At 38.7% G+C, this 24,321-nt stretch overlaps 1 protein-coding gene across 1 annotated transcript in view; it reads left to right on the top strand.

The window, feature by feature from the left end:
- Positions 1–24,321, top strand: part of MARCHF5 (membrane associated ring-CH-type finger 5) — a 59,505-nt gene that overhangs the window by 18,843 nt on the left and 16,341 nt on the right. The window contains exon 2 of the mRNA XM_032136819.2: positions 432–634. Within this exon, the coding sequence (XP_031992710.1) occupies positions 432–634 (203 nt within the window). The remainder of the gene's footprint in view (positions 1–431; positions 635–24,321) is intronic.

The raw sequence follows: 24,321 nt of genomic DNA, 5'->3' as shown, positions 1-24,321 counted from the left end.
TAATACTTTGTTTTTCCAAGTTCAAGGGATTGGTGGTGGTGAACTGGGGAGAACACTGAATTTAATATATTACTGTGCTTACTATCCCTCAAAGAATTATTAGGTCTTATAATAAAAGCAGCTTGAGGTTTGTCTCCTTGCACTCTGGTTCATTAGAGAAGGTGAAGAATTACTGAAAAGATAGAGGAGATTACATAAAAACAAAGTTCAGAAAACATAAGATTCTGTAGAGGAAGACAAGGAAAAACAGAAAAAGTAGAAACTGCTCTAATGGGAATGTATTGGTTGTTTTGTCTCCTTAGTCTTTTAATATAGGACAGAGATTCTGTAACATAACATAGCAGGCTCATCCCATTAAGTAAGAGCTGCAGTATAGAGGAGGCTGGAGTCCTAAAGATATAAATGTCATCCTTTTCTCTTTTAATTTACAGAAGTTGCTGGGTTTGTTTTGCTACTGATGAAGATGATAGAACAGCTGAATGGGTGAGACCATGCAGGTGCAGAGGATCTACAAAATGGGTTCACCAGGCCTGTCTACAACGCTGGGTGGATGAAAAGCAAAGAGGAAACAGTACAGCCAGAGTGGCATGTCCTCAGTGCAATGCTGAATACCTAATAGTTTTTCCAAAATTGGGTAAGAATATCTTTAAAAACAACACAGATATATTTGGTGTTATTATATATAACTTTATAAGTTCATTTTAAAATGAACCACCTGTTTTTGTTTTTTAGGGTGTGAATTTCTATATTCCCTTTTTCTTGTTTCCTCTCAATGTCAGAGACGTTTATTTGTTTTGCTAACAGTTTACAGTATCCTTAATATATCCCCAAATTTATCCATTTGCCTGTGTATTAACTGTTTGATAGAAAGGAGAAAGAACTTGCATACCTGTGTGGATATAATTGAATAACAAAGCTATAATAAAAAGCTGACTTTTAAAAAAAAAGCTAACTTAGCTTAATTATCTGGAGACAGTTGGTGTAAGAGAAAGAAAGCAGTAGTATGTTCTAATACTTCTCCTTAATTCTTCCTGTTAAGGAATCAAAGTAGAGAAATTAAATATTTAATAAGATGTGACGTTAAACTCATCTTTGGAATCCAATTTGTGTGATTTCTTTCATGAACCTTGCTATCCCTTTTCTGTGAAGTGGCAGGTAAGAAATAACCAAAGATCTTTGAGAACAGGCCTAGCATGGAAAAAAAGTATAGCAGAGTGCTTACAAGCAGCAGTCTAAGGCTGCTTCTTTAGCAGTAGTATAACTAAGGCTGATGTTTAGTGAGCCTATTCCATTACAGCCATACAGTTATAAATTGGTGTCAATCTCTTGGTTTGGTGTTTATACCATGCCAGCTGTTAAACATTTTTTTTATAACCCTTGACTGTAACCAAGAGGTAAAGAGGTCTAGGAAGGCAGCTTGGGTTCTGGGAAGGTCATAAGGAAAGAATGTCTTTGGGGGCCGAGGGAATTCAGGAAAAATTGGAAATAATTATTATATATATTGTTTTTTATAAGTGTTATTCATACTGAAATCAGACCAATGTTTTTGAAAATGAGGCAACATAAATGCAGATAATGAAGTGCTTTTCTAATATGAGAAGATTAATAATAAGGGCAAACAAAATGTCCTTGGTTCTCTGTTTTTCTCTAACATGCACAGGAAGAAATGAGCTTCCTTTGAAGGGGAAGTAGTGTAGTAGAGAAAGTAGTGTTTTCAAACATTTGGAATGTGTGGACCATGTGATGGGTCTTCAGTGCATACCACTGATTTTAGATAAACACAAAAGAATAATTCAAATGTTTTTATTGTAAGATCAAAACAGTATTTTTAAATCAGTATCGGGAAAAGCAATGATTGTTCACATTATTGTACCACCACATGAATGGTGAAAGACTCACTAAAGTCCAGGTTAAGGTTTCATATTTAACTGATTCTTTTCTTGCTCATAGTTGTACTAAATTAGATAGCCCCATCTTTGAATTATAGAGTTGGGAAGAGCAGCAAGTATATGATATTTCTATTAGATGTTTTAGATATTCAAATGGACCCAAAAATTATTACAAGAATTCTCACTGAAAACTACATCAAGTTGACAAGTGTATGGCACTCAAAAGGAAAGTTGAATATTTTAATTTTGGAGATGGCAATGTGTAGATCTGTCCTTTTGGTTGAATTCAGTTCTGGGAAATATGTTTTCAGGTTTAGTGCAGTAATTGAATATGGTTTTAAGTCTACCTAGTTAGAATAGTAAATCTTGACCGGGCGCGGTGGCTCACGCCTGTAATCCCAGCACTTTGGGAGGCCGAGGCGGGCAGATCACGAGGTCAGGAGTTCGAGACCAACCAGGCCAATATGGTGAAACCATGTCCCTACTAAAAATACAAAAATTAGCTGGACATGGTGGCGTGTGCCTGTAGTCCCAGCTACTCAGGAGGCTGAGGCAGAAGAGTTGCTTGAACCCAGGAGGCAAAGGTTGCAGTTAGCCAAGATCGTGCCACTGCACACAAGCCTGGGTGACAGAGCCGAGACTCCATCCCAAAGAAAAAAGAAAAGAGTAAAACTCTTTGGTTAAGCCATTTGTAGCATTATTTAGTCTGCATATTTTGTTACTAAGAATTGTGGCCGGGCCGGGTGCGGTGGCTCACGCCTGTAATCCCAGCACTTTGGGAGGCCGAGGCTGGCGGATCACGAGGTCAGGAGATCGAGACCATCCTGGCTAACACAGTGAAACCCTATCTCTACTAAAAATACAAAAAAATTAGCCAGCCTTGGTGGCAGGCGCCTCTAGTCCCAGCTACTCAGGAGGCTGAGGCAGGAGAATGGTGTAAACCCAGGAGGCGGAGCTTGCAGTGAGCCAAGATCGCGCCACTGCACTCCAGCCTGGGAGACAGAGTGAGACTCCGTCTAAAAAAAAGAATTGTGGCCTGTCACAGTGGCTCACGCCTGTAATCCCAACACTTTGGGAAGCTGGGGCGAGTAGATTGCTTGAGACCAGCATGGGCAACAGGGTGAAACTCCATCTATACCAAAAATAACAAAAAAAATTAGCTGGGCATGGTGGCACACACCTGTAGTCCCAGCTACTCAGAAGGCTGAGGTGGGAGGATTGCCTTAGCCTGTGAGGTGGAGGCCACAGTGAGCTGTGATTGTGCCACTGTACTCCAGCTTGGGAGACAGAGTGAGACCCTGTCTCAACAACAAAAAAGAATTGTAGCCAGTCATGGTAGCTCACATCTGTAATCCCAGCACTTTTGAGGCTCAAGTGGGTGGATTGCTTGAGGTTACGAGCTCAGGATCAGCCTCGGCAACATAGCAAAACCTTGTCTCTCTACAAAAAAGAAAAACAAGAAAAAGAAAAAAAATTAGCCAAGTATGATGGAGCACACCTGTTATAAGTCCTAGCTACTTTGGAGGCTGAGCTGGGAGGATCACTTGAGCCCAGGAGTTTGAGGCTGCATTGAGCTATGATTGTGCCACTACCCTCTAGCCTGGGTGACAGAGTGAAACCAATCTTAAAAAAAAGAGAGAGAGAATCATAATTTCACTCTCAAATGATATGTTCAAGCTGGTCACTATACTGTCTGTCATAGAGGCATGGCACTTGAGTTAGCCACTTAAAATCATAGATATGTTTTAATGACGTCAGTGTTATAAAAAAAAATGAATATCCGCTGGGTACAGTGGCTCACGCCTGTAATCCCAACACTTTGGGAGGCCGAGGCAGGTGGATCACCTGATATCAGGAGTTCAAGACCAGCTTGGTCAACATGGTGAAACCTTGTCTCTACTAAAAATACAAAAATTAGCCAGGCGTGGTGGCAGGCGCCTGTAATCCCAGCTACTTGGGAGGCTGAGGCAGGAGAATCACGTGAACCTGGGAGGCAGAGGTTGCTGTGAGCCAAGCTCGCACCATTGCACTCCAGCCTGGGCGACAGGGCAAGACTGTCTCAAAAAAAGAAAAAAAAAGTGTATCCTTCATTTGAGTAGATATTGTTAGCATATTTCCTCTTGACAAAATAGAAAAACAGAGTATTTGCTGCTGCTGCTTTTTTTTTTTTTTTTTTCCAAATAGAGGCCGGGTCTTGCTATGTTGTCCAGGCTTGTCTCAAACTCCTGGGCTCAAGCAATCCACCTACCTTGGCCTCCCAAAGTGCTAGGATTATAGTCGTGAGCCACCGTGTGCCCAGTCTGCTGCTGCATTCTTAACATGCTGAAGATACCTATTCAAGGGCTGCAATTTTAATTATATTCACAATTTTCCATGTGGTTATTAACAATGACTCAAGCCAGCTGTTGTCTGTAAATGAAGCCATGTGTGAATTGGCTTTCAGGTGGTGGGCTCTTCATTGCTGCACACAAAGCTGGTGCTCTAGCCATGCTGATTCCAGCACAACTTTTCAATTCAAGGTTCAAAAATAATTGTTGGTTAAAAGAAAATATCTTCTTCTAAAAACTTTTAAAAAGTTGCTTGTATTTCTTGATTAACATGTTACATTCGTATATACTAAGAGTTGATTCGTACTCTGTACACTAGTGGCTTCATGCAGCCATTAAACAAAATACTTAAGAGCCTACATCTGTGATAATAATTGTTCTTCCTCTCTGTATAACACACGTAGCATATAATGTCCAATAGTGTCATCTGATGATAGAATTTTGCCAGTAGATTGTTTTGTTTCTGTCTGAGCACATTTGTCATTAATTTTGCAGCTGACAGTAGTTGAATCTGTTTTGTTAAAAGAAGTACCTTTGACTATTATTTTGATCTTTTAAAGACAGAATTCATAGTGGAGGCTTTGGTTGGTTTACTGGAGTTGTTGAAAATGATGTGAACACTTCAGTGGCTTCTTGTCCCTATTTAATAATGTATCAAAGTACGGTGGGAACAAGGATGTCTCCTAGTACAGAGTTATCACTCCTAGTTCGCTGGTCACAGCTCATTCTAAGATCAGTCTTCACTATAAAATCATACTATTATCATTTATGCCATTCTGAGTTAAATGTATTTTTCACTTTTACTCTTTTGAACCATTGATTGATTTCCCCAAATTTGGGATTTAACACAATATGATAGTAACAACAAAATACGTATTTAACCAATGTAAACAACTTACATGATGTGGAAGTATGTTAGCCCTTTCCTTTTCATTTTCCTTATTATGGTATTTTTCTTAACTTATCCTAGTAGAGCTTGGGTGATCCTTAGAATGTAACAGCAATAAAGAACCTAAAAGGATTTCTGTGAAAGTCATAATCTTCTCAAATTTGTGAAATATTTGTGATCAAAACTTTTATCACTTTTTTCTCAAAACTGTCTGTAGACCAGTTAATAGATTGCCAGGGACTGCCATTGGTCCCCAAAGACACTTGATAAACACTGACTAGAAGAAGGAATAAAAGACAGAAGATACAGAGAGGGAAAGGTGATGATGGTTAATATTCTATAGGATGATCTCTATGCAGCAGATTTTGTGTTGTTTATTTTTTTTAACTTTTCAAATGGATTTAGCCCCAGTCTGGATGATGCTAGCTGGCCAATTCTGCATCTTTTCTGGTACTTAGTCATGGCAGGAATGAAGAGGTAGTATAAGTGTATGTTCTTCATTGTTAATAAGGAGTTACTTATTGTGCTCAGTGGTGAAAAACTTAGAGGATTCATCAGAGTTTTGTCCTTCTCACTGTTGGCCACCCGTGTTACAGTTTGCTTTTTTCTTTTTTTCTAGTGAGTCAAGCCAGTTGTATGTATGCACCTACTTAAAACCTTGCTACTCAAAATATGATCTGAGGACCAGCAACATTAGCATTGTCTGGGAGTTGTTAGGAATGCAGAACACCACCCCTTTCCTCCACCCCACTTTTACTGAATAGAAGTCTGCTTTTTTTTTTTTTTTTAATTTTAATTTTTTAAAGACAGTATTTTGCTTTGTTGCCTACGCTGGAGTACAGCAGCATGATCACAGCTCACTGCAGCCTGGAACTCCTGGGCTCAAGCAGTCTTCTTGCCTCGGCCTTCCAAGTAGATGGGATTACAGGCATGTGCCACCACGCCCAGCTAATTTTTTTTTTCTTTTTAGAGAGGGGGATCACTATGTTGCCCAGTCTTGAACTTCCTAGCCTCAAGGGATCCCCCTCCCAAATCCCGTTGGCCTTCCAAAGTATTGAGAATGTAGGCAAGAACCACCACACCCAGCTGAAATGTGCATTTTAATGAGATCATTGAGTGATTTCTATGCACATTAAATTTAAAAAGCATTACTTTAAAACATGAAAGGAATACCAACTGAAAAAAGTTTGTTTTATAAATAAAGCCTGTCCATAAACTTTTAGAGCTGGTAATAACCTTGTTCAGGCAGAAGAATTCAGAGGAGAGCGTCTCAAAGGTAGAGAGATCTTGACTCCCAAGGGACTGATTCACACTAGATTTATTTTCTTTTATTTATTTATTTATTTTTTGATACAGATCTCGCACTGTCATCTAGGCTGGAGTGCAGTGGTGCGAAGTCGGCTCACTGCAACCTCTGCCTCCCAGGTTCAAGCAATTCTCCTGCCTCGGCCTCCCTGGGATTACAGACATGGCGCCAGCACGCCTGACTAATTTTTGTATTTCTTGTAGAGACAGTGTTTCACCACGTTGCCCAGGCTGGTCTCAAATTCCTGACCTCAGATGATCCACCCACCTTGGCCTCCCAAAATCCTGGGATTACAGGTGTGAGCCACCACGCCCAGCCAAGATTTATTTTCTTTAACTTCTTTCAACATTGTTTTATAGTTTTTAGATTTTTTTTTTTAGTTTTTAAATTTGTTTCTAAATATTTTGTTCTTTTTGATACTATTGTGTAAAGGGAATTGTTTTCTTAACTTTGTTTTTAGATTGAGTATGTAGAATATAATTTTTGTTTTCTTTTTCTCTTGGAAGACAATCAGCAACAATTGATTTTTGTAAATTGACCTTGTATCCTATGACCTTGCTGAACTTGCTTAATAATTTGGATACTTTTTGATGGATTCCTTAGGATTTTCTAATATAAGATCATTCATTGTTGAATAGAAATAGTTTTACTTTTTGTTTCCCAATCTGAATGCTTTTTTTTTGAGACACAGTCTCGCTCTGTCGCCCAGGCTGGAGTACAGTGGCATGATCTCAGCTCACTGCAACCTCTGCCTCCTGGGTTCTGTCAATTCTCCTGTCTCAGCCTCTCCAGTAGCTGGAATTACAGGCACATGCCACCATGCCCAGCTAATTTTTGTAGTTTTAGTAGAGACAGTGTTTCACCATGTTGGCCAGGCTGGTCTAGAACTCCTGACCTCAGGTGGTCCACCCCCCAAGCCTCCCAAAGTGCTGGGATTACAGGTGTGAGCCACCATGCCTGGCCCAATCTGAATGCATGTATTTCATTTTCTTGCCTAGTTGCCCTGGCTATAACCTTTAGTACAGTATTAAATAGAAGTGATAAAAGCAGATATCCTTGGCTGGGAGCCGTGGCTCATACCTGTAATCCCAGCACTTTGGGAGGCTGAGGCAGGCGGATTGCTTGAGTCCAGGAGTTCGAAACCAGCCTTGGCAATATAGCAAAACTCCGTCTCTACTAAAAATACAAAAAATTAGCCGGGTCTAAGAGCACACCTATAGTCCCAGCTATTCAGGAGGCTGAGGCGCTAGAATCACTTGAACCCGAGAGGCGGAGGTTTCAGTGTATCAGGAGAATGCCACTGCACTCCAGCCTGGGCAACTGGAGTGAGACACTGTCTCAAAAAAAAAAAAAAAAAAAAAAAAAATGGCTGGGGGCCCATAACTGTAATCCCAGCATTTTGGGAGGACAAGGCAGGCAGATTGCTTGAGCCCGGGAGTTCAAGACCAGCCTGGGCAACATGGCAAAACCCAATCTCTACAAAAAAATACAAAAAATTAGCCAGGTATGGTGGTGTGCACCTGAGGTCACAGCTACAAACATTAAAGGGAGAGAGAAAGAACGACAACAACAACAAAAAACAGACATCCTTATCTTGTTCTTGTTCTTAGAGGGAAATCATCCAGTCTTTTTTTTCTAAGATGGAATCTCGCTCTTGTCTCCCAGGCTGGAGTGCAGTGGCACAATCTCGGCTCATTGTAACCTCTGCCTACTGCAGAGGTTGGTACATGTGATTCTCTTGCCTCAGCCTCCCAAGTAGCTAGGATTACAGGCGCCCACCACCACGCCTGCCTAATTTTTGTATTTTTAGTAGAAATGGGGTTTCACCATGTTGGCCAGGCTGGTCTCAAACTCCTGACCTCAGGTGATCCACCCGCCTCGGCCTCCTAAAGTGCTGGGATTACAGGCGTGAGCCACTGTGCCTGACCACTTTTCACCATTAACTATAGCCGTAGTACACTGTACTTAATGTTTAGGTCAATAGCAACCACAGTGGTGGTCCCCTAAGATTATAATTGAGTCGAAAAATTCCCATCACCTTGTGGCATTGTAGCCGTGGTAACATAGTAGTGCAATGCATTATTCACCTGGTTGTGGTGATGAAGGTGTAAACAAACCTGTACTGGCAGTCATATAAAAGTATAACATGTAACAATTATATACAGTACATAATACTTGGTTAATAAATGACTGTGTTACTGGTTTATGTATCTACTTTACTTTTTATCATTACTTTTAAAAATTTTATGTGGTTTTTTTTTTTTTTTTTTTTTTTTTTTGAGAGGGAGTCTTACTCTGTCGCCCAGGTTGGAGTGCAGTGGCGCAATCTCGGCTCACTGCAACCTCCGCCTCCCAGGTTCAAGCGATTCTCCTGCCTCAGCCTCCTGAGTAGCTGGGATTACAGGCGCCCGCCGCTGTGCCCAGCTAATTTTTGTATTTTAGTATAGACAGGGTTTCACCATGTCGATCAGGCTGGTCTCAAGCTTCTGACCTCATAATCTGCCCATCTTGGCCTCCCAAAGTGCTGGGATTACAGGCATGAGCCACTGCACCTGGCCAAAAAAAAAAAAAAAAATCTTTTTTTCATTTTTTTTTTGAGACGGAGTCTCACTCTGTTGCCCCGGCTGGTGTGCAGTGGCGCGATCTAAGCTTACTGCAAAAAAATTTTTTTTAACGTAGAGACAGGGTCTCACTGTGTCACCCAGGCTGGAGTGCAGTGTCATGATCATAGCTCATTGTAATCTTGAACTCCTGGGCTCAAGTGATCCTCCTGCTTCAGCCTCCCAAATAGCTGGGACTACAGGTGCATGCCACCAAACCTGGCTAATTTTCTTTTATTTTTTTGTAGAGACACGGTCGTGCTTTGTTGCACAGGCTGATTTCTCTCTTCTGACTTACAGGGACCTTCCTTCCTTGGCCTCCCAAAGCACTGTGATTACAGGCATGATCCACCATAACCCAACCACTTGTTATCATTATTTTAGAGTATACTTCTTCTACTTAAAAAGTAACTGTAAAACAGCCTCAGGCATATCCTTCAGGAGGTGTTTCAGAAGAAGGCATTCTCATAGAAGATAGCAGCTTCATGTTTGTTTTTGCCCCTGAAGACCTTCTAGTGGGACAAGATGTAGAGGTGGAAGACAGTGATATTAATTGATGATCCTGACCCTGTGTAGGCCTAGGCTAATGTGTGTATTTGTGTCTTAGTTTTTAACGAAAAAGTTTAAAAAGTAAGAATAATAAATTTTAAAAATAGAAAAAAGCTTATAGAATAAGGATAAAAATTTTTTGCACAGCTGTACAATATGTGTTTTAAGCTGTTAATACAAAAGAGTCAAAGTTAAAGTTAAAAGTATGTAGAGTTTGAAAGTTACAGTAAGCTAAGGTTAATTTATTATTAAAAATTACACATTCAGTGTAGTAAGTGTACAATGTTTATAAAGTCTATAATAGTGTATAGTAATGTCTTAGGCCTTCACATTCACTCATCACCCATTCACTGAATCACCCAGAGCAACTTCCAAACTTCCAGCCTTGGAAGCTCCATTCATGATTAAATGTTCTATACAGGTATACCATCTTTTATCTTTTATACCATATTTTTACTGTACCTTTCCTATGTTTAGGAACACAAATACCATTGTATTATATTTGCCTACAGTATTCAATACAGTAACATGCTGTACAGGTTTGTAGGCTAGGAGCAGTAGGCTATACCATATAGCCTAGGTGTGTAAATAGGCGATACCATACCGACTCTGTGATGTGCACAAAACTGCAAAATGGCCTAAGGACACATTTCTCCCTGTGTGTAGATACCCATCATTGAGTAACACATGAGTGTATGTTAACTGGGTTTTTCAGAGATGGCCTTTATCAGGTTGAGGATATCCCATCTATTTGTAGTTTGTTGAGGGCTTTTGTCATGAAAAAGTGTTGGGTTTTGTCAAATGCTGTTTCTCTGTCTATTGATAATCACGTGAGTATTGTTCTGTATTCTATTAACATGGCATATTACATTGGTTGATTTTCATATTAGGCCAGCCTGAGGTTCCTTGGATAAGTTCTACTTGGTCATGTTTGCTAGTACTTTTTGGGAACTTTTGTGTCTGTACTCATAATGGGTATTGGTCTGTAGTTCTTTTGTGATATCTTTGGTTTTGGTGCTGGAATCATACTGGCTCATAGGATAAGTTGGGAAGTGATCCCTCCTTTATGTTTTTTAGAAGCATTTGTGAAGGATTGGTGTTTTAAATGTTTGGGAGCAGTGAAGCCATTTGGTCCTGGGCTTTTCTTCATGGAAAAATTTTAAATTACTAATTCAATCTCATTACTTACAGGTCTATTCAGATTTTCTATTTCTTCTTGAATTAGTTTTGATAGTTTGTATCATACGAATTTGTCCATTTCATGTATATTATCTAATTTGTTGGCATATAGTTATTTATAGTATTTTTTAATAATCCTTTTCATTTCTGTAAGATTGGTAGTAATGCCCCTTCCTTAATTCATGATTTTAGTCATTTGAATCTTCTGTTTTTTTCTGGTCAGTCTAGCTAAAGATTTGTCAGGGTTGGCCAGACGTGGTGGCTTATGCCTGTAATCCCAGCACTTTGGGAGGCCGAGGCAGGCGGATCATCTGAGGTCGGGAGTTCAAGACCAGCCTGACCAACATGGAAAAACCCCGTCTCTACTAAAAATATAAAATTAGCTGGGCATGGTGGCAGGCACCTGTAATCCCAGCTACTCAGGAGGCTGAGGCAGGAGAATCACTTGAACCCAGGAGGCGGAGGTTTCAGTGAGCCGAGATCACGCCACTGCACTCCAGCCTGGGCAACAAGAGCGAAACTCCGTCTCAAAAAAAAAAAAAAAAGATTTGTCAGAGTTTTTTCTTTCTATTCTTGCATTCTCTGTTTCATTTTTATCCACCCTAATATTTATGTCCTTTCTTCCTTCTGCTTGGTTTGGGTTTAGTTTGCTTTTCTCCTTTTGGTTTCTTAAGGTAGAAGATTAGTTGACTTGGGATCTTTCTTTTTGTCCTTTTTTTTTTTTTTGAGACAGGGCCTCACTCTGTCAAACATGCTGGGATGCAGTGGCACAATCTCAGCTTGCTGCAACCTTGACTTCCTGGGCTCAAGTGATCCTCCCACCTCAGCCTCCCAAGTAGCTGGGACTGCAGGTGCTCATCACCATACCGGCTAGTTTGGTTTTTTTGTTGTTTTTTTTTTGTTTGTTTTTTTTTTTTTTGGAGAGACAGGGTTTTGCCATGTTGTCCAGGCTGGTCTCATACTCCTGAGCTCAAGTAATCAGCCCAGCTAGGCCTCCCAAAGTGCACCATCACATCTAGCCCCCTTTTTTTTTTCTTTTCTTTTTTTTTTTGAGATGGAGTCTCGCCCTGTCGCCAGGCTGGAGTGCAGTGGCATAATCTCAGCTCACTGCAACCTCCGCCTCCTGGGTTCAAGCAATTCTCCTGCCTCAGCCTCCTTAGTAGCTGGGTTACCACAGGTGTGCACCACCACGCCCAGCTAATTTTTGTATTTTTAGTAGAGATGGGGTTTCACCATGTTGGCCAGCATGGTCTCGATCTCTTGACCTCGTGATCTGCCCACCTCGGCCTCCCAAAGTGCTGGGATTACAGACCTGAGCCACCGGTCTCCAGCCACCTTCTTTATTCTTTTTCAGTCTTGCCATGTTGCTCAGGCTGGAGTGCAGTAGCTGTTAACAGGTGCAGTCATAGTACACTGCAGCCTTGAACTCACGGGCTCAAGTGATCTTCCTGCGTCAGTATCCTGGTTAGCTGGGACTACAGGTGTATGCCACTGCACCCAGCCCCTCTTTCTGTTTTTGTTATTTTTAAGTAGATTTTAGAGCCTTTTTAGGTTCACAGTAAACCATATGCTAGCCTCCACCCCTGACCACACACACACAGAGTGCTCACTACTTTCCCAGGATTTTGTGTGGACATAACTTTTCAACTCATTGGGGTAAATACCAAGGAGCATGATTGCTGGATTGTATGATACAAGTATGTTTAGTTTTGTAAGAAGCCTTGAAACTGTCCTCCAAAGTGGCTGTACCATGTACCATTTTGCATTTTTACCAGCAATGGATGAGAGTTCCTGTTGCTCCACATCCTTGCCAGTGTTTTTGATTTGGGTCATTCTGATAGATGTGTAGTGGTATCTCATTTTTATTTGCAATTTTCTAATGATATATGATGTGAAACATCTTTGCATTTGTTTATATGCCATCTGTATATCTTCTTTGATGAGGTGTACAAGTCTTTTGCTCATTTTTAAAATCAGAGTGATAGTTTTCTCACTGTTGACCTTTAAGAGTTCTTTGGATATTTTAGATAAAAGTTCTTTGTCAGATGTCTTGGGCAGATCTTTTCTTCTTGCTTATCTTCTCATTCTCTTAATCTTTCTCCTTTTCTTTCTTTCTTTCTATTTATTTATCTATTTATGAGATGGAGTCTAGCTCTGTTGCCCAGGCTAGAGTGCAGTGGCGTAGTCTTGGCTCACTGCAAGCTCTGCCTCCTGGGTTCACGCCATTCTCCTGCGTCAGCCCCCCGAGTAGCTGGGACCACAGGCGCCCGCCACCACGCCTGGCTAACTTTTTGTATTTTTAGTAGAGACAGGGTTTCACTGTGTTAGCCAGGATGGTCTTGATCTCCTGACCTCATGCCGCCCCCAACCTCTCATTTTCTAATGTCATTTACAACTAGAAATTTTCCTTTAAGCACTGCTTTAGCTGTATATCATAATTTTTGTTGGGTTTACATTTATCTCAAAATATTTTCTAATTTTTCTTGTGATTTCTTCTTTGACTCACTGATTATTTAGGAATGTGGTGTTTAATTTTCACATATTTGTAAATTTCCCAGATGTCCTTCTGTTATTGATTTTTTTTTATTTCATTGTGATCAGAGAGCATACTTTGTCTGATTTTTCAACTATATTAAAACTTTTTTTAACAGCCTAACATAAGTTTATCCTGGAGAATGTTCCATGTGTACTTGAGAAAAACATGTATTCTGCTGCTGTTCTAGTATTCTATAAATGTCTAGTTGATTCCGGTATTTTCAAGTGTTCTATTTCCTTGTTATGTTTTACCTGTTTATTATTTAAAGTAGAGTGGTGAGTGGTGGCTTGTGCCTATAATCCCAGCACTTTGGAAGGTTGAGGCAGGCGGATCATTTCCGCCTAGGAGTTCAAGACCAGCCTGAGCAACATAGTGAGACCCTGTCTCTACAAAAAAAAAAAAAAAAAACTTTAGCTAGGCATGGTGGCACATGCCTGTGGTCTCCGCTAGCTCAGGAGGCTGAAGCAGGAGGATTGCCTGAGTCCAAGAGTTTGAGACTGCAACGAGCTGTTATTGCACCGCTGCACTCCAGCCTGGGCAACAGAGTAAAACTTTATGTCTTAAATAAAAAGAGAGAGTGGGGCATAGAAGTCTCCAATTACTGTTAAATTGCCTGTTCCTCTGGTTCCATACATCTTTGCTTAATTTATTTTGGGGCTCTGTTAAGTGCACATATTTATAATTGTTAGGCCAAGTGCACATATTTATAATTGTTATGTCGTCCTGATGGATTGTCCCTTTACCATTATAAAATATCCTTTTTTGTTTCTAATAGCAATTTTGTCATAAAAATCCCTTGACTGATACTCATATAGCCATTTCAGCGCTCTTATTTCTCATTAAGAGTAAATTCTTAGTTTTCAAGTTAAATTTTTGTCATCTTTATTTTATTATTTATGTATTATTTATTTGAGATGGAGTGTTGCTGTGTCGCACAGACTGGAGTGCAGCTGCACGATCTCAGCTCACTGCAACCTCTGCCTCCCAGGTTCAAGCAATTCTCCTGCCTCAGCCTCCCGAGTAGCTGAGATTACAGGTGTGCACCACCACACCTGGCTAATTTTTTATATTTTGAATAGAGATGAGGTTTCACCATGTTGGCCAGGCTGGTCTCAAACTCCTGACCTCCAGTGATCCGCCTGCCTTGGCCTCCCAAAGTTCTGGGATTACAGGCATGAGCCACCATGCCCAGCTACTCTTATTTTGTTGTTGCTCTTATAACTAAACATTAATTGAAACTTCTTATATAGAATTTTACCAGTAACCATCCTCAAAAAGTGGCTGTCAAATGTTAAGTGGAGTGTAAATGCTTAGAAGGGAAAGATTTTCACTAGGGATGAATAGGACCAATTCCTGGGAGAAACCTTCCTAGAGCATCTAGGATATAAAATTAATAGTTATAACTATTTTATTTTATTTGACAATAAATATCAATAGCTATCATTTGCTAATAGGCCCCATTGCCTATTCTTCCATTCTCTGTTTCATTCCAGGCACTATGTCGATCACTTTGCCTATATTATTTAAACCTCTCAAAAGCTCTGCATAATATTCTCCTGAGTTTGTAGATAAGAAGTAGACTCAGCAAATTTATGTAATGGAAGCCCACGGGCTTCCAGCAAATAAAGCAAGGAGCCAGAATTTTACGTTGGCAAATTTCTTGTTACTGTCACTCAGTGAGTCAGCTACCAGGCCACATATGGATAAGTAGTTTCAAGTACCATAAGAACTAATAGAGATAATGTGAATTTGAATTAATTTGAGATACTGTTAATAAATTACACAAATGATGTGTAAGTAACAAAAATTTTATGAGTTGGTACCACTAGAATTGAAAGAGAAGTGTATAGCCAAAAAGCAAAATGATAGCTAGGTGCTTGCACTAACAAATTGCCTGTTCTGTTTTCTTTCTTGATATTTGCTTTGCTAGAAATGGAAAGGAATAGCAAATACATCAGAGAGAAGATGTAGCAACTACAATATCTCATAAGCAGTTTTTTTTTTAATTCATTTGATGTTTAAGTTTATATTTTTCCCCCAGGTAATGCATTGACACAGTCAAAAATTCAAAGACATGAGATGCAGTAGGATATTTAATGAAAAGTCTTTCTACTATGTCTGCCAGCCGTGGTGCCAAGTAAGTTTTCTTACTTGGTTATAAATTATAACTATCATTATAAATTTCTGGTATTTCATTGCAGTTTGTTTCTCTTTTTCTTCTCTCTCTCTCCTTCATTCTTCTCCTCTCCCTCTCTCCCTACACTTACACAGAATCTACAAACGTAAGAGTTAAAGGAACATCAAGGGATAGGGAAGTACCCAGGGATTAGCAAGCTACTTGCAATGAGGGAACCAGGGAAAAAAAACTTTCTTTAACACTTTTACCACTCTCTGATGTTCTGGTCTCTCCTATCATTTGAACACATCGGAAGCTAGAGGGCAAGGCTGCCTAAACTTTTTTTTTTCTTAGCAATATATCGTAGATACCATTTTGTATTCATGTATAAAGAATTTTTTTTTTCTCTTAAAAGTAGCCTGGATAAAGAGCTTTTTGAAAAACAGCTGTGTTCATACATAGATGTATGATTACTTATATAATCAGTCTTCCTCCATTGATGGACATACAGGCTTGTTTCCAATCTTTTACTGTTACAGACAGTACTTTGATAAACAACTTTGGGAAATAATTTATGCACGTGTGCAAATATATCTGTAATATAAATGACTAGAAATAGAATTACTGGGCCAAAGGTATGTGCATTTATAACATAATAGATATCCTATAATTGGCTTTTGTAGAGATTACACCCATTTAATCTCCCAACGGTGTATTGGAGTGCCTGCTTCCCCATTGCCTTTGCCGACATGCTGCTATCAATACACAGAACTAGTTATATCTGCTGCCTTAGCATTGACCAAAGCTCAGCAGAATGCTCACTCAGGTATTTTTTCTCTTTTATTATGAAGTATTTCATTTGTAGAAAAGGAATATATCCCAGTTTCATATGAGAAGAGATAAACAGGACAAAGTCAACAACACCATCGAAAAAGCTGGCATAAAAGGGAAAAAAAAAAAAGTAAGTTTACAGTGGAGAAATGTGGCAAACACTACAATAGCCAAATAATCAAGGTCATTATCACCAGTAATGATTCATGTAGGTATTATGTACATTTGATCTGATGCAATGAAAATTGCACTTTGCCTCTCTGGTCTTCTTCCCTAAAACTCCTAACTCCAAGAGATAACGAGAAAAACACCAGACAAATTCCAGTTGAGGGATATTATACAAAATACCTGGTCAGTACTCCTCAAGATTGTCAAGGTCATCAAAAGCAAAGAAGTCTGAGAAACTGTCATAGCCAAGAGGAGTGTAAGGAGACATGACTAAATGTAATTCATGTGTCTTTATTCTGTTCCAGAATCTTATCCAAGATACCACATTACATTTAGTCATGTCTCCTTACACTCCTCTTGGCTATGACCTTGATTATTTGGCTGTTGTAGTATTTGCCACATTTCTCCACTGTAAAGTTACTTTTTTTTTGGCCCTTTTGTGCCAACTTTTTCAATGGTGTTGTTGATTTTGCCCTGTTTATCTCTTCTCATCCTTTTATTTTTAATTCTTTTGGATTCTTTTTTACATTTATTGTGATACTGATATAGCTGGATTTTTATCATCAGATTTTGTGCATTCTATTTGTCCTACTTTTTCCTTTAAGTTTTATGCTTTATTTCTCTACCTAAGTGGTTATTCTTGAAAAGTCTTGGCTTTTATCTCTTCAGATATTGCTTTTCCCCCATTCTTTCCATTCTTATTTTGTAGAACTCTGATTAGAGTTATATTAGACATTTTTCCTTTTTTTTGTTATGATAGAATTTCTCATTTCCTGGGCTTTGTTATGCTCATACACTACGAACACTTGGCTGTTTAATATGTTGCCCTATCCCCTGCATTTTGTGTAAACTGGTGTTTAGATCTTGTCAGTGAGGTTGCTATATATATATATATATTTTTTTTTTTTTTTACAGGAATATCTGATAGATAGTTTGTGTGCTTCTTATTGCATCACATCACAAGGCATATAATGTGTAGTTGTTCTTCTTTTTATGATAAGACCGATCAGTGTGTATAGGTGTTATCAGCCTGATCCATTCAATAAAGTTGCCTATTCATTTCCACCTAATGGTTTTAGCAGAGATTGATAATTTAGTTTTCATTGCCTCTAGATCCGTTGTTTCATTAAGTAATACAAAACATTGTCATTCTAATTTTTTCATTCTTTCTCCATTTATTGGCTTAGAAAATTTGTTATCAATCAAGAAGAGATTGCTGAGTCAGAGGGTAAATTGCACATAGAATTTTGCTGGGTGTTGCCAAATTTCCTTCCACAGGTGCTGAACCATTTGTGTATTCACCTGCAATATGTGAGTGTGCCTATTTCTTCATGCTTTGCCAGTAGGATGTATTAGCAAACTAAGATTTTAGCCAGTCTGTTAAGAAAAGATACCTTATTGTAGTTTTAATACACATTTCTTTATCAGTGAGGAGGCTAAACCATTTTAAAGTAAGAATACTTAGATTGTAAAAGGGTACTATAGAGTAAGAAATATAGTTTCCCCAAACTTAAAACTTCATGGCTTCAATTTTATGGGGGTTTTACATTTTTGACTGATAAATTCCAAGGTATCAGTTACTCCATAAAAATACTCCCCATTGTTTTTCCTCTAGCCACATGGCCTTCTGTCACTCACATGAACTCAACCGATTTCTTTTCTGCCTGCTCATAAAATATATCATTGGCTTATTTCACTACCTAAAAAACAAATATGGACTTAAGGACTCAAGTACTCTCTTCATATTAATAAAAGTTTCTCTTAATATTTACACTTAGCCTTCAGAGAAATGTTTCTTCTACTTTGCTATATATAAGTTCCTATGTATGATCAAAATAGAGAAAAATTTAAAAACCTAAGTTCTATTCCATAGTGATGTAGTCTTTGAATAATCGTTGTCAAAGTTTATAGTTAGAGAACTCATTTAGTCTTTTTTGAGACAGAGATTTGCTCTTTTTGCCCAGGCTGGAGTGCAATGGCACAATCTTGGCTCACTGTAACCTCCGCCTCCCGGGTTCAAGCAATTCTCCTGCCTCAGCCTCCCGAGTAGCTGGAATTACAGGTTCCTACCACCACGCCCAACTAACTTTTGTATTTTTATTAGAGACAGGGTTTCACCAGGTTGGCCAGGCTGGTCTTAAACTCCTGACCTCAGGTGATTCACCCACCTTGGCCTCCAAAAGTGCTGGGATTACAGGCATGAGCCACCACGCCTGGCCCTTCATTTAGTCTTTTGTAGCTCTCATTGGTATACCTTCTTGTGAGGCAAATGACTAGGATACCTTCAGAATAAGAGTTTCTTTTGTTTACTGCTGGATCATGTTTGGTCTTGCTCCCTAAGTCTTAAAAGTAGATTAGTTTTAAGAAGTATTCTTCAACAGTGTGAGGCTTTCTGGGTACACACTGTATATGAATACAAGTAGCTGAATTACAGGTCCAAAACATAACTATACAATGTTTTTTTAAAAGGAGGGGAGGATAACTGCTCTTTATCAAGAGAATCTAAATTCTCTTGATGTCTTCATTTTCCCTTTACATTTCCATATTTCTTGGTTCCATTGACTCCTTCCTTTGCTCTTTGTCCTGGATCTTTAAGGAAAAGGGCACCTATTCTTTATTTCTCACCTGAGGATTTCCTGAAATTGTCTTATTTTTATTCCGGAGCTGTATACCACAAGTTTTTTCTCAGACATCTCCTGTCTTTGATTATGCCTTCTACTCCACTGTTCTATAATATTTAACATCGTTTGCCATTTTGGGGTGACCATACAGTTTAGAACTGGAAGAAATAATAGCTGACACAGATGGTTACTACATCACATTAAGTACTAAGAGCTTCATATGAATTATTTTAATTTTTACAAAAACCCTGATATACACAACACCTTCATTGTACAGATGCAGAAATTCAGGCCCAGAGATGGCACTTTGTCCCAATTCACACAGCAGACCCAACCTAATCCTTACCCACCTTGTTTTGTTACAGCCTAATGAGCCTAATACACAACCTTCTCATATACAGGGAAGAAGAAAATTCAGTGGTAATGTCAGGTTACCTTCCTCAGGGTAATGGCTGCCTGAAGTTTCTAACTCATTGTTCTTTTCTAAAATACAGTTTTTCTTATTAATAAGAACAATTATATTATCATCATGGAAAATGTGAAAAATATACATATGTTTAAAGAAAAAAAAGACAATGTGTTATATAGTTAACTGGCATATATGTAGTATGTGCATAATTAGTGCTGCCAGCTGTTTTTATGTGTTAATAAAGGACGATTAGTGGTGGTGGTGGTGGTGGTGGTGGTGATTTTTTTCAGCAAAGTCTTTCACTTTCAGTTAGAAGGCTCTTCTTAGCATGCCCTGCTTGGTTTTACCTTGATTCAGTTGTGCTTTTTCTTCTTCACTTGGAATTGGCCTTCTTTTTACATCAGAGACTTCAAGTTTAGGTCAATATTCATTTATTTAAAAAAAACAAAACAAACAGCAATTTTTAAAAACTCTTTGTATCCTTACCCCCCCCATAATCTTTACCTAAGATTTTCTTAACATTTATCTCTATAGTTTGTACCATACTATCATATCTTTATTAATTTTGCCTTAGAAGTTTTCAGTTGTTTTATGTATATTGTTTGTCCCTAACTAGATTGTAGACTCCTAGAGGGGGCAGCAGCTAGTGTGTTAAATATAATTTACATTTATTTTAATACATAGTAAAATGTGTTTACAATAGATGCTTAATAAGTACTTAGTAGTTGACCTTACAGCTCACAAGTATTCTGTAGGCTATTATTTTATGAGTATAAATTTAAAATTTCCCTTGACATAAATTATGTAATCATAAGGAACTACTGTGGTGATCGTCAGTGATTAATCATGGAAATGCAATATATGAATACATAGATATAGCATATATAACGATGTACCATATACAGTTTTATATATAATCACATATATAATCATATATATATATATATGTATATATATAATCACTCATCTGCTTTGACCTTAAGTCTTTTATTCTTCAGGGTTGTTTGGGTTAGTTGGTTTGTTTGTGGGTCTTTTTTTTTTTTTTTTTCTTTTTTTGGTCAGATACTATTTTGGACCAGGCATGGTGTCTCATGCCTATAATCCCAGCACTTTGGGACGCCAATCACTTGAAGCCAAGAGTTTGAGACCAGCTGGGACAGCATAGCAAGATACCATTTCTACAATAAAATACATATAATTAACTTAGTTATCTAAAAAGTTGTCCAAGAACATATCCCTTCTTTACAATCTAATGATTAACCTTTTGTTATTAAGCAAAGTAACTTACAGCGTAAGTTTGCAGGATGTTTGTTCTTATATAAAGATGGTAAAATCTCAAACTACCAGCAGAGGAGTCAATCAGAGATGAAACTTACATAAGCAACTTGTCTGGGGCTCTTGGACCTAGCCTCCAAAGTGTAGTGTTTAAAACAGTGGGGAATGCTAGAGAAAGAGGTAAAACTCTTTACTATCTCATTAGGATTCCCCATACTTACTTTTATTTTTTTGTTTTGTTTTGTTTTGTTTTGAGACGGAGTTTGGCTCTTGTTGCCCAGGCTAGAGTGCAATGGCACGATCTTGGCTCACTGCAAACTCCACCTCCTGGGTTCAAGTGATTCTCCTACCTCAGCCTCCCAAGTAGCTGGGATTACAGGCACACGCCACCATGCCCAGCTAATTTTTGTATTTTTAGTAGAGATGGGATTTCACCATGTTGGCCAGGATGGTCTCAATCTCTTGACCTTGTGATCCACCTGCCTCGGCCCCCCAAAGTGCTGGGATTACAGGCGTGAGCCACTGCGCCCAGCCTCCCACATACTTTTAATCAAGTTTGTTGTATTACTTGATATCTTCAGTAAAATTCACATTTGTTGGCTTGGGACCATATAATTAGTACTTTCTTTTTTTTTTTTTTTTTTTCCTTAAAATGTCCATTTAACAACAGATTAAGTCAACTACTGGCCACAGAGTACTGTGGCTAGGTCCTGTGCCATTATATTCCAGTGCCTTGTAGAACAGGCCGAAGTGCCCCATACTGCCAAGTACCATGTGCTGAGATAGCTGTGGCCTAGAGGGTCCTTGAGAGTGATGCCAATCATCATTAAAAAGCATTTTTTAAGCACCTATCTGTACATGGTTCTGTCCTAGGCACTGTACAAAACGAGTTAAACAGACATGGCCCTTGCCCCCTGGGAGTTTTCAGTCTAAGATGATGCTGACATGGACAGACATAAAGGATATTGAGACAACTGAACAAACATTGAACAAGAACATAAAGTACTAACATTATGCACAAGCAAAGGGGTAAGTGTATTTTGTGGGGTAGTATGTAAAGGAAGCCCCATGGGACATGGACAGGGTGGGGTAGTCAGCCTCTATCAAGTTAGGTTAGTCTTTGCTGAGAAGTTGGATTTTTATACAGATTTAATCAAAGTAGGGACAGGACGTTCCAGACATGTAGCAAAAAGACTTGGAGCAAGGATAAAAGTTTATATTGTTAAACTGTCAGTGGCCTCAAAAATCTGTGCTTCTGGATGGCTCTGAAAATGGGATTGCTGTCTTAGCTTTAGAAAGTTGCCATTTGAGGGCCGGATGCAGTGCGTCACACCTGTAATCCCATCACTTTGGGAGGCCGAGGCGGGTGGATCATTTGAGACCAGAAGTTCTAGACCAGCCTGGGTGACATGGCAAAACGCCGTCTCTACTAAAAATAAAAAAATTAGCTAGGTGTGGTGGCATGTACCTGTAGTCCTAGCTACTTGGGAGGCTGAGGTGGGAGAATCGCTTGAACCTGGGAGGTAGACGTTGCTGTGAGCTGACATTGCGCCAGTGCGCTCCAGCCTGGGCTATAGAGCGAGACTCGAAAGAAAGTTGACATTTGAGTTTGGTCTAGGTCGAAATCAGTTCATTGCAAAGCAAAAAGCGAACAGAAAAAACATGGGAGCTTGAATGGCATCTGTGAGCAGTCTGTCTTGCTTGTTGAATCTCTTTTATAAATTATTGGCCACTTAACAGAAGGAACTTATCTTCTCAGGAACTTATACCAGGTTGTCTTGTAAAGTACCTGTTTATGCTCATTAAATCATGTTCTGTGTTAGAAACTTTTGCACAACAAAGTATAGAATTATGTTTCTCTGCCAGTCCAGGTGCATTGGTATTTACAACTAATTGATCACAACCAGTTACATATTTCTTTGTTTCTTCTCCACTCCAACAGCTTCACTTGACTAGCCTCTAGGAGTGCTGGGTGTTATTTTAAGCAATGCCAGCGAATGTTGAACATTAAGTATTACCTACCTGCCCTTCAATCATTGACTTCTTAACTTCCAAGGTGTACCTTTAGCAGCCAAAATATAAATTTTAATTTATATTACAGTGGCAGCAAAAATCTACTTTTGTTTGTTATGTCTGCCAGACAAAACTGATTACTTCTTTTTTAGTAGACATTGACTTACAAGCCCCAGTAGTTCTCAGCTCACTTTTTTATGTCATTCACGTCTGAAACGTGAAAACTTGAATTTACCCAAAATATTAGGGTGTAGTTGTTCTCTTTACAAAAGCCTCTTTATTATACAAAAGAAGTAATAGTTTCCCTGCTAATTGCAAGCTTCTCTGGTGCCCTTTAAATTAATAAATTTTCATAACTTAATATTTATACAAAGCTTCAGTTGCCATTCATTATGTAAATACAGTGCTATTAGAAACATAAGTGTTGAGGCCCACTAAGGCATTAAAAATTCAATAATACCTTTTGAAAATATTGAAACTTTCTTACACCCTTATATATTTGACTTGTAAGGTACATTTATTATAGTTCTTCCTCTCCACCAGAATTAAGCTTTTCAAAGGCTGCTGTCTTGCCTTTTTCCACTTCCCATAACTTTTTGTGGTGTAATCTGACAGCAATAAGAATCTAGTAACTGTTGCTTTTTTCCTAAGTTTACGACCCCTGGCCCCAAGTCATGAGATGGTAGCACATAAATTTCATAGGAAGAGTATGAGTTAGAGACTGTTCTCCAAAAGATTTCAGTGATTGTTGTTACTCACCAAGTAGCTTGACACATAATCTTTAGCTCTCAGAAATACCTCCCCTGGGTGGCAGTTTATTATTCTAATGGTATGCTTAGCACTAGGCATTTATCTTTTCTTTTAAATATTAAGCTGATCTTAGACTAGTGTCTGGAAAAGCCTTAAGAGATTTAGACAAAGTAAACTTAAGAGAAAAGCCAAGACAGAATTTTGTCAGAAAAACTAGAATTAGGTGCTATAAAATGCAACCTGTGCCTCCATTTTGTCTGGTACATATTTTGCCTATAACACAAGAGATGAGTAGAAAATTTCCAAAGAGGAAATATGAAGATTTTTTTTTCTTATTCAAAAGAATTCACACCCAATGATTCAGGAAGAAAATTGAGCTTGTTAGAACCTTCTGAGCTCTTCTGAGGAAAAACAAGAAAAACAATTCAAACATCTATAGATTGTCACTGTTCATGATAGATAAAAGTAATAGTGATGGATTATATTTTAGGAATTATGCTTTCATTCAAGTATTTGAATTTTTTTTAAGGAATTATATTGCTTTACTCCATCAGTAGGTAGTTCCAAGTACAAGACAATTCAGTTCAACAAATGATTGAGAGTAGTAGGAACTTGAGGTAGATCAATGATCAAAACAAAGATCATTTTCCCTTTGGAGGTTTGTTTTTGTTTTTTGTTTTTTGGTTTTTTTTTTTTTGAGACGGAGCTTCGCTCTTGTTGCCCAGGCTGGAGTGCAATGGTGCCATCTCAGCTCACTGCAACCTCTGCCTCCCAGATTCAAGCGATTCTCCTGCCTCAGCCTCCCGAGTAGCTGGGATTACAGGCGCGTACCACGACGCCCGGCTAATTGTTTGTATTTTTAG

Source organism: Hylobates moloch, unplaced genomic scaffold, assembly GCF_009828535.3.
Source record: "Hylobates moloch isolate HMO894 unplaced genomic scaffold, HMol_V3 SCAFFOLD_3, whole genome shotgun sequence".
Lineage (NCBI taxonomy): Eukaryota > Metazoa > Chordata > Mammalia > Primates > Hylobatidae > Hylobates > Hylobates moloch.
Note: the sequence above shows the minus strand (reverse complement) of the source record. Positions and strands in the feature narration are given on the sequence as shown.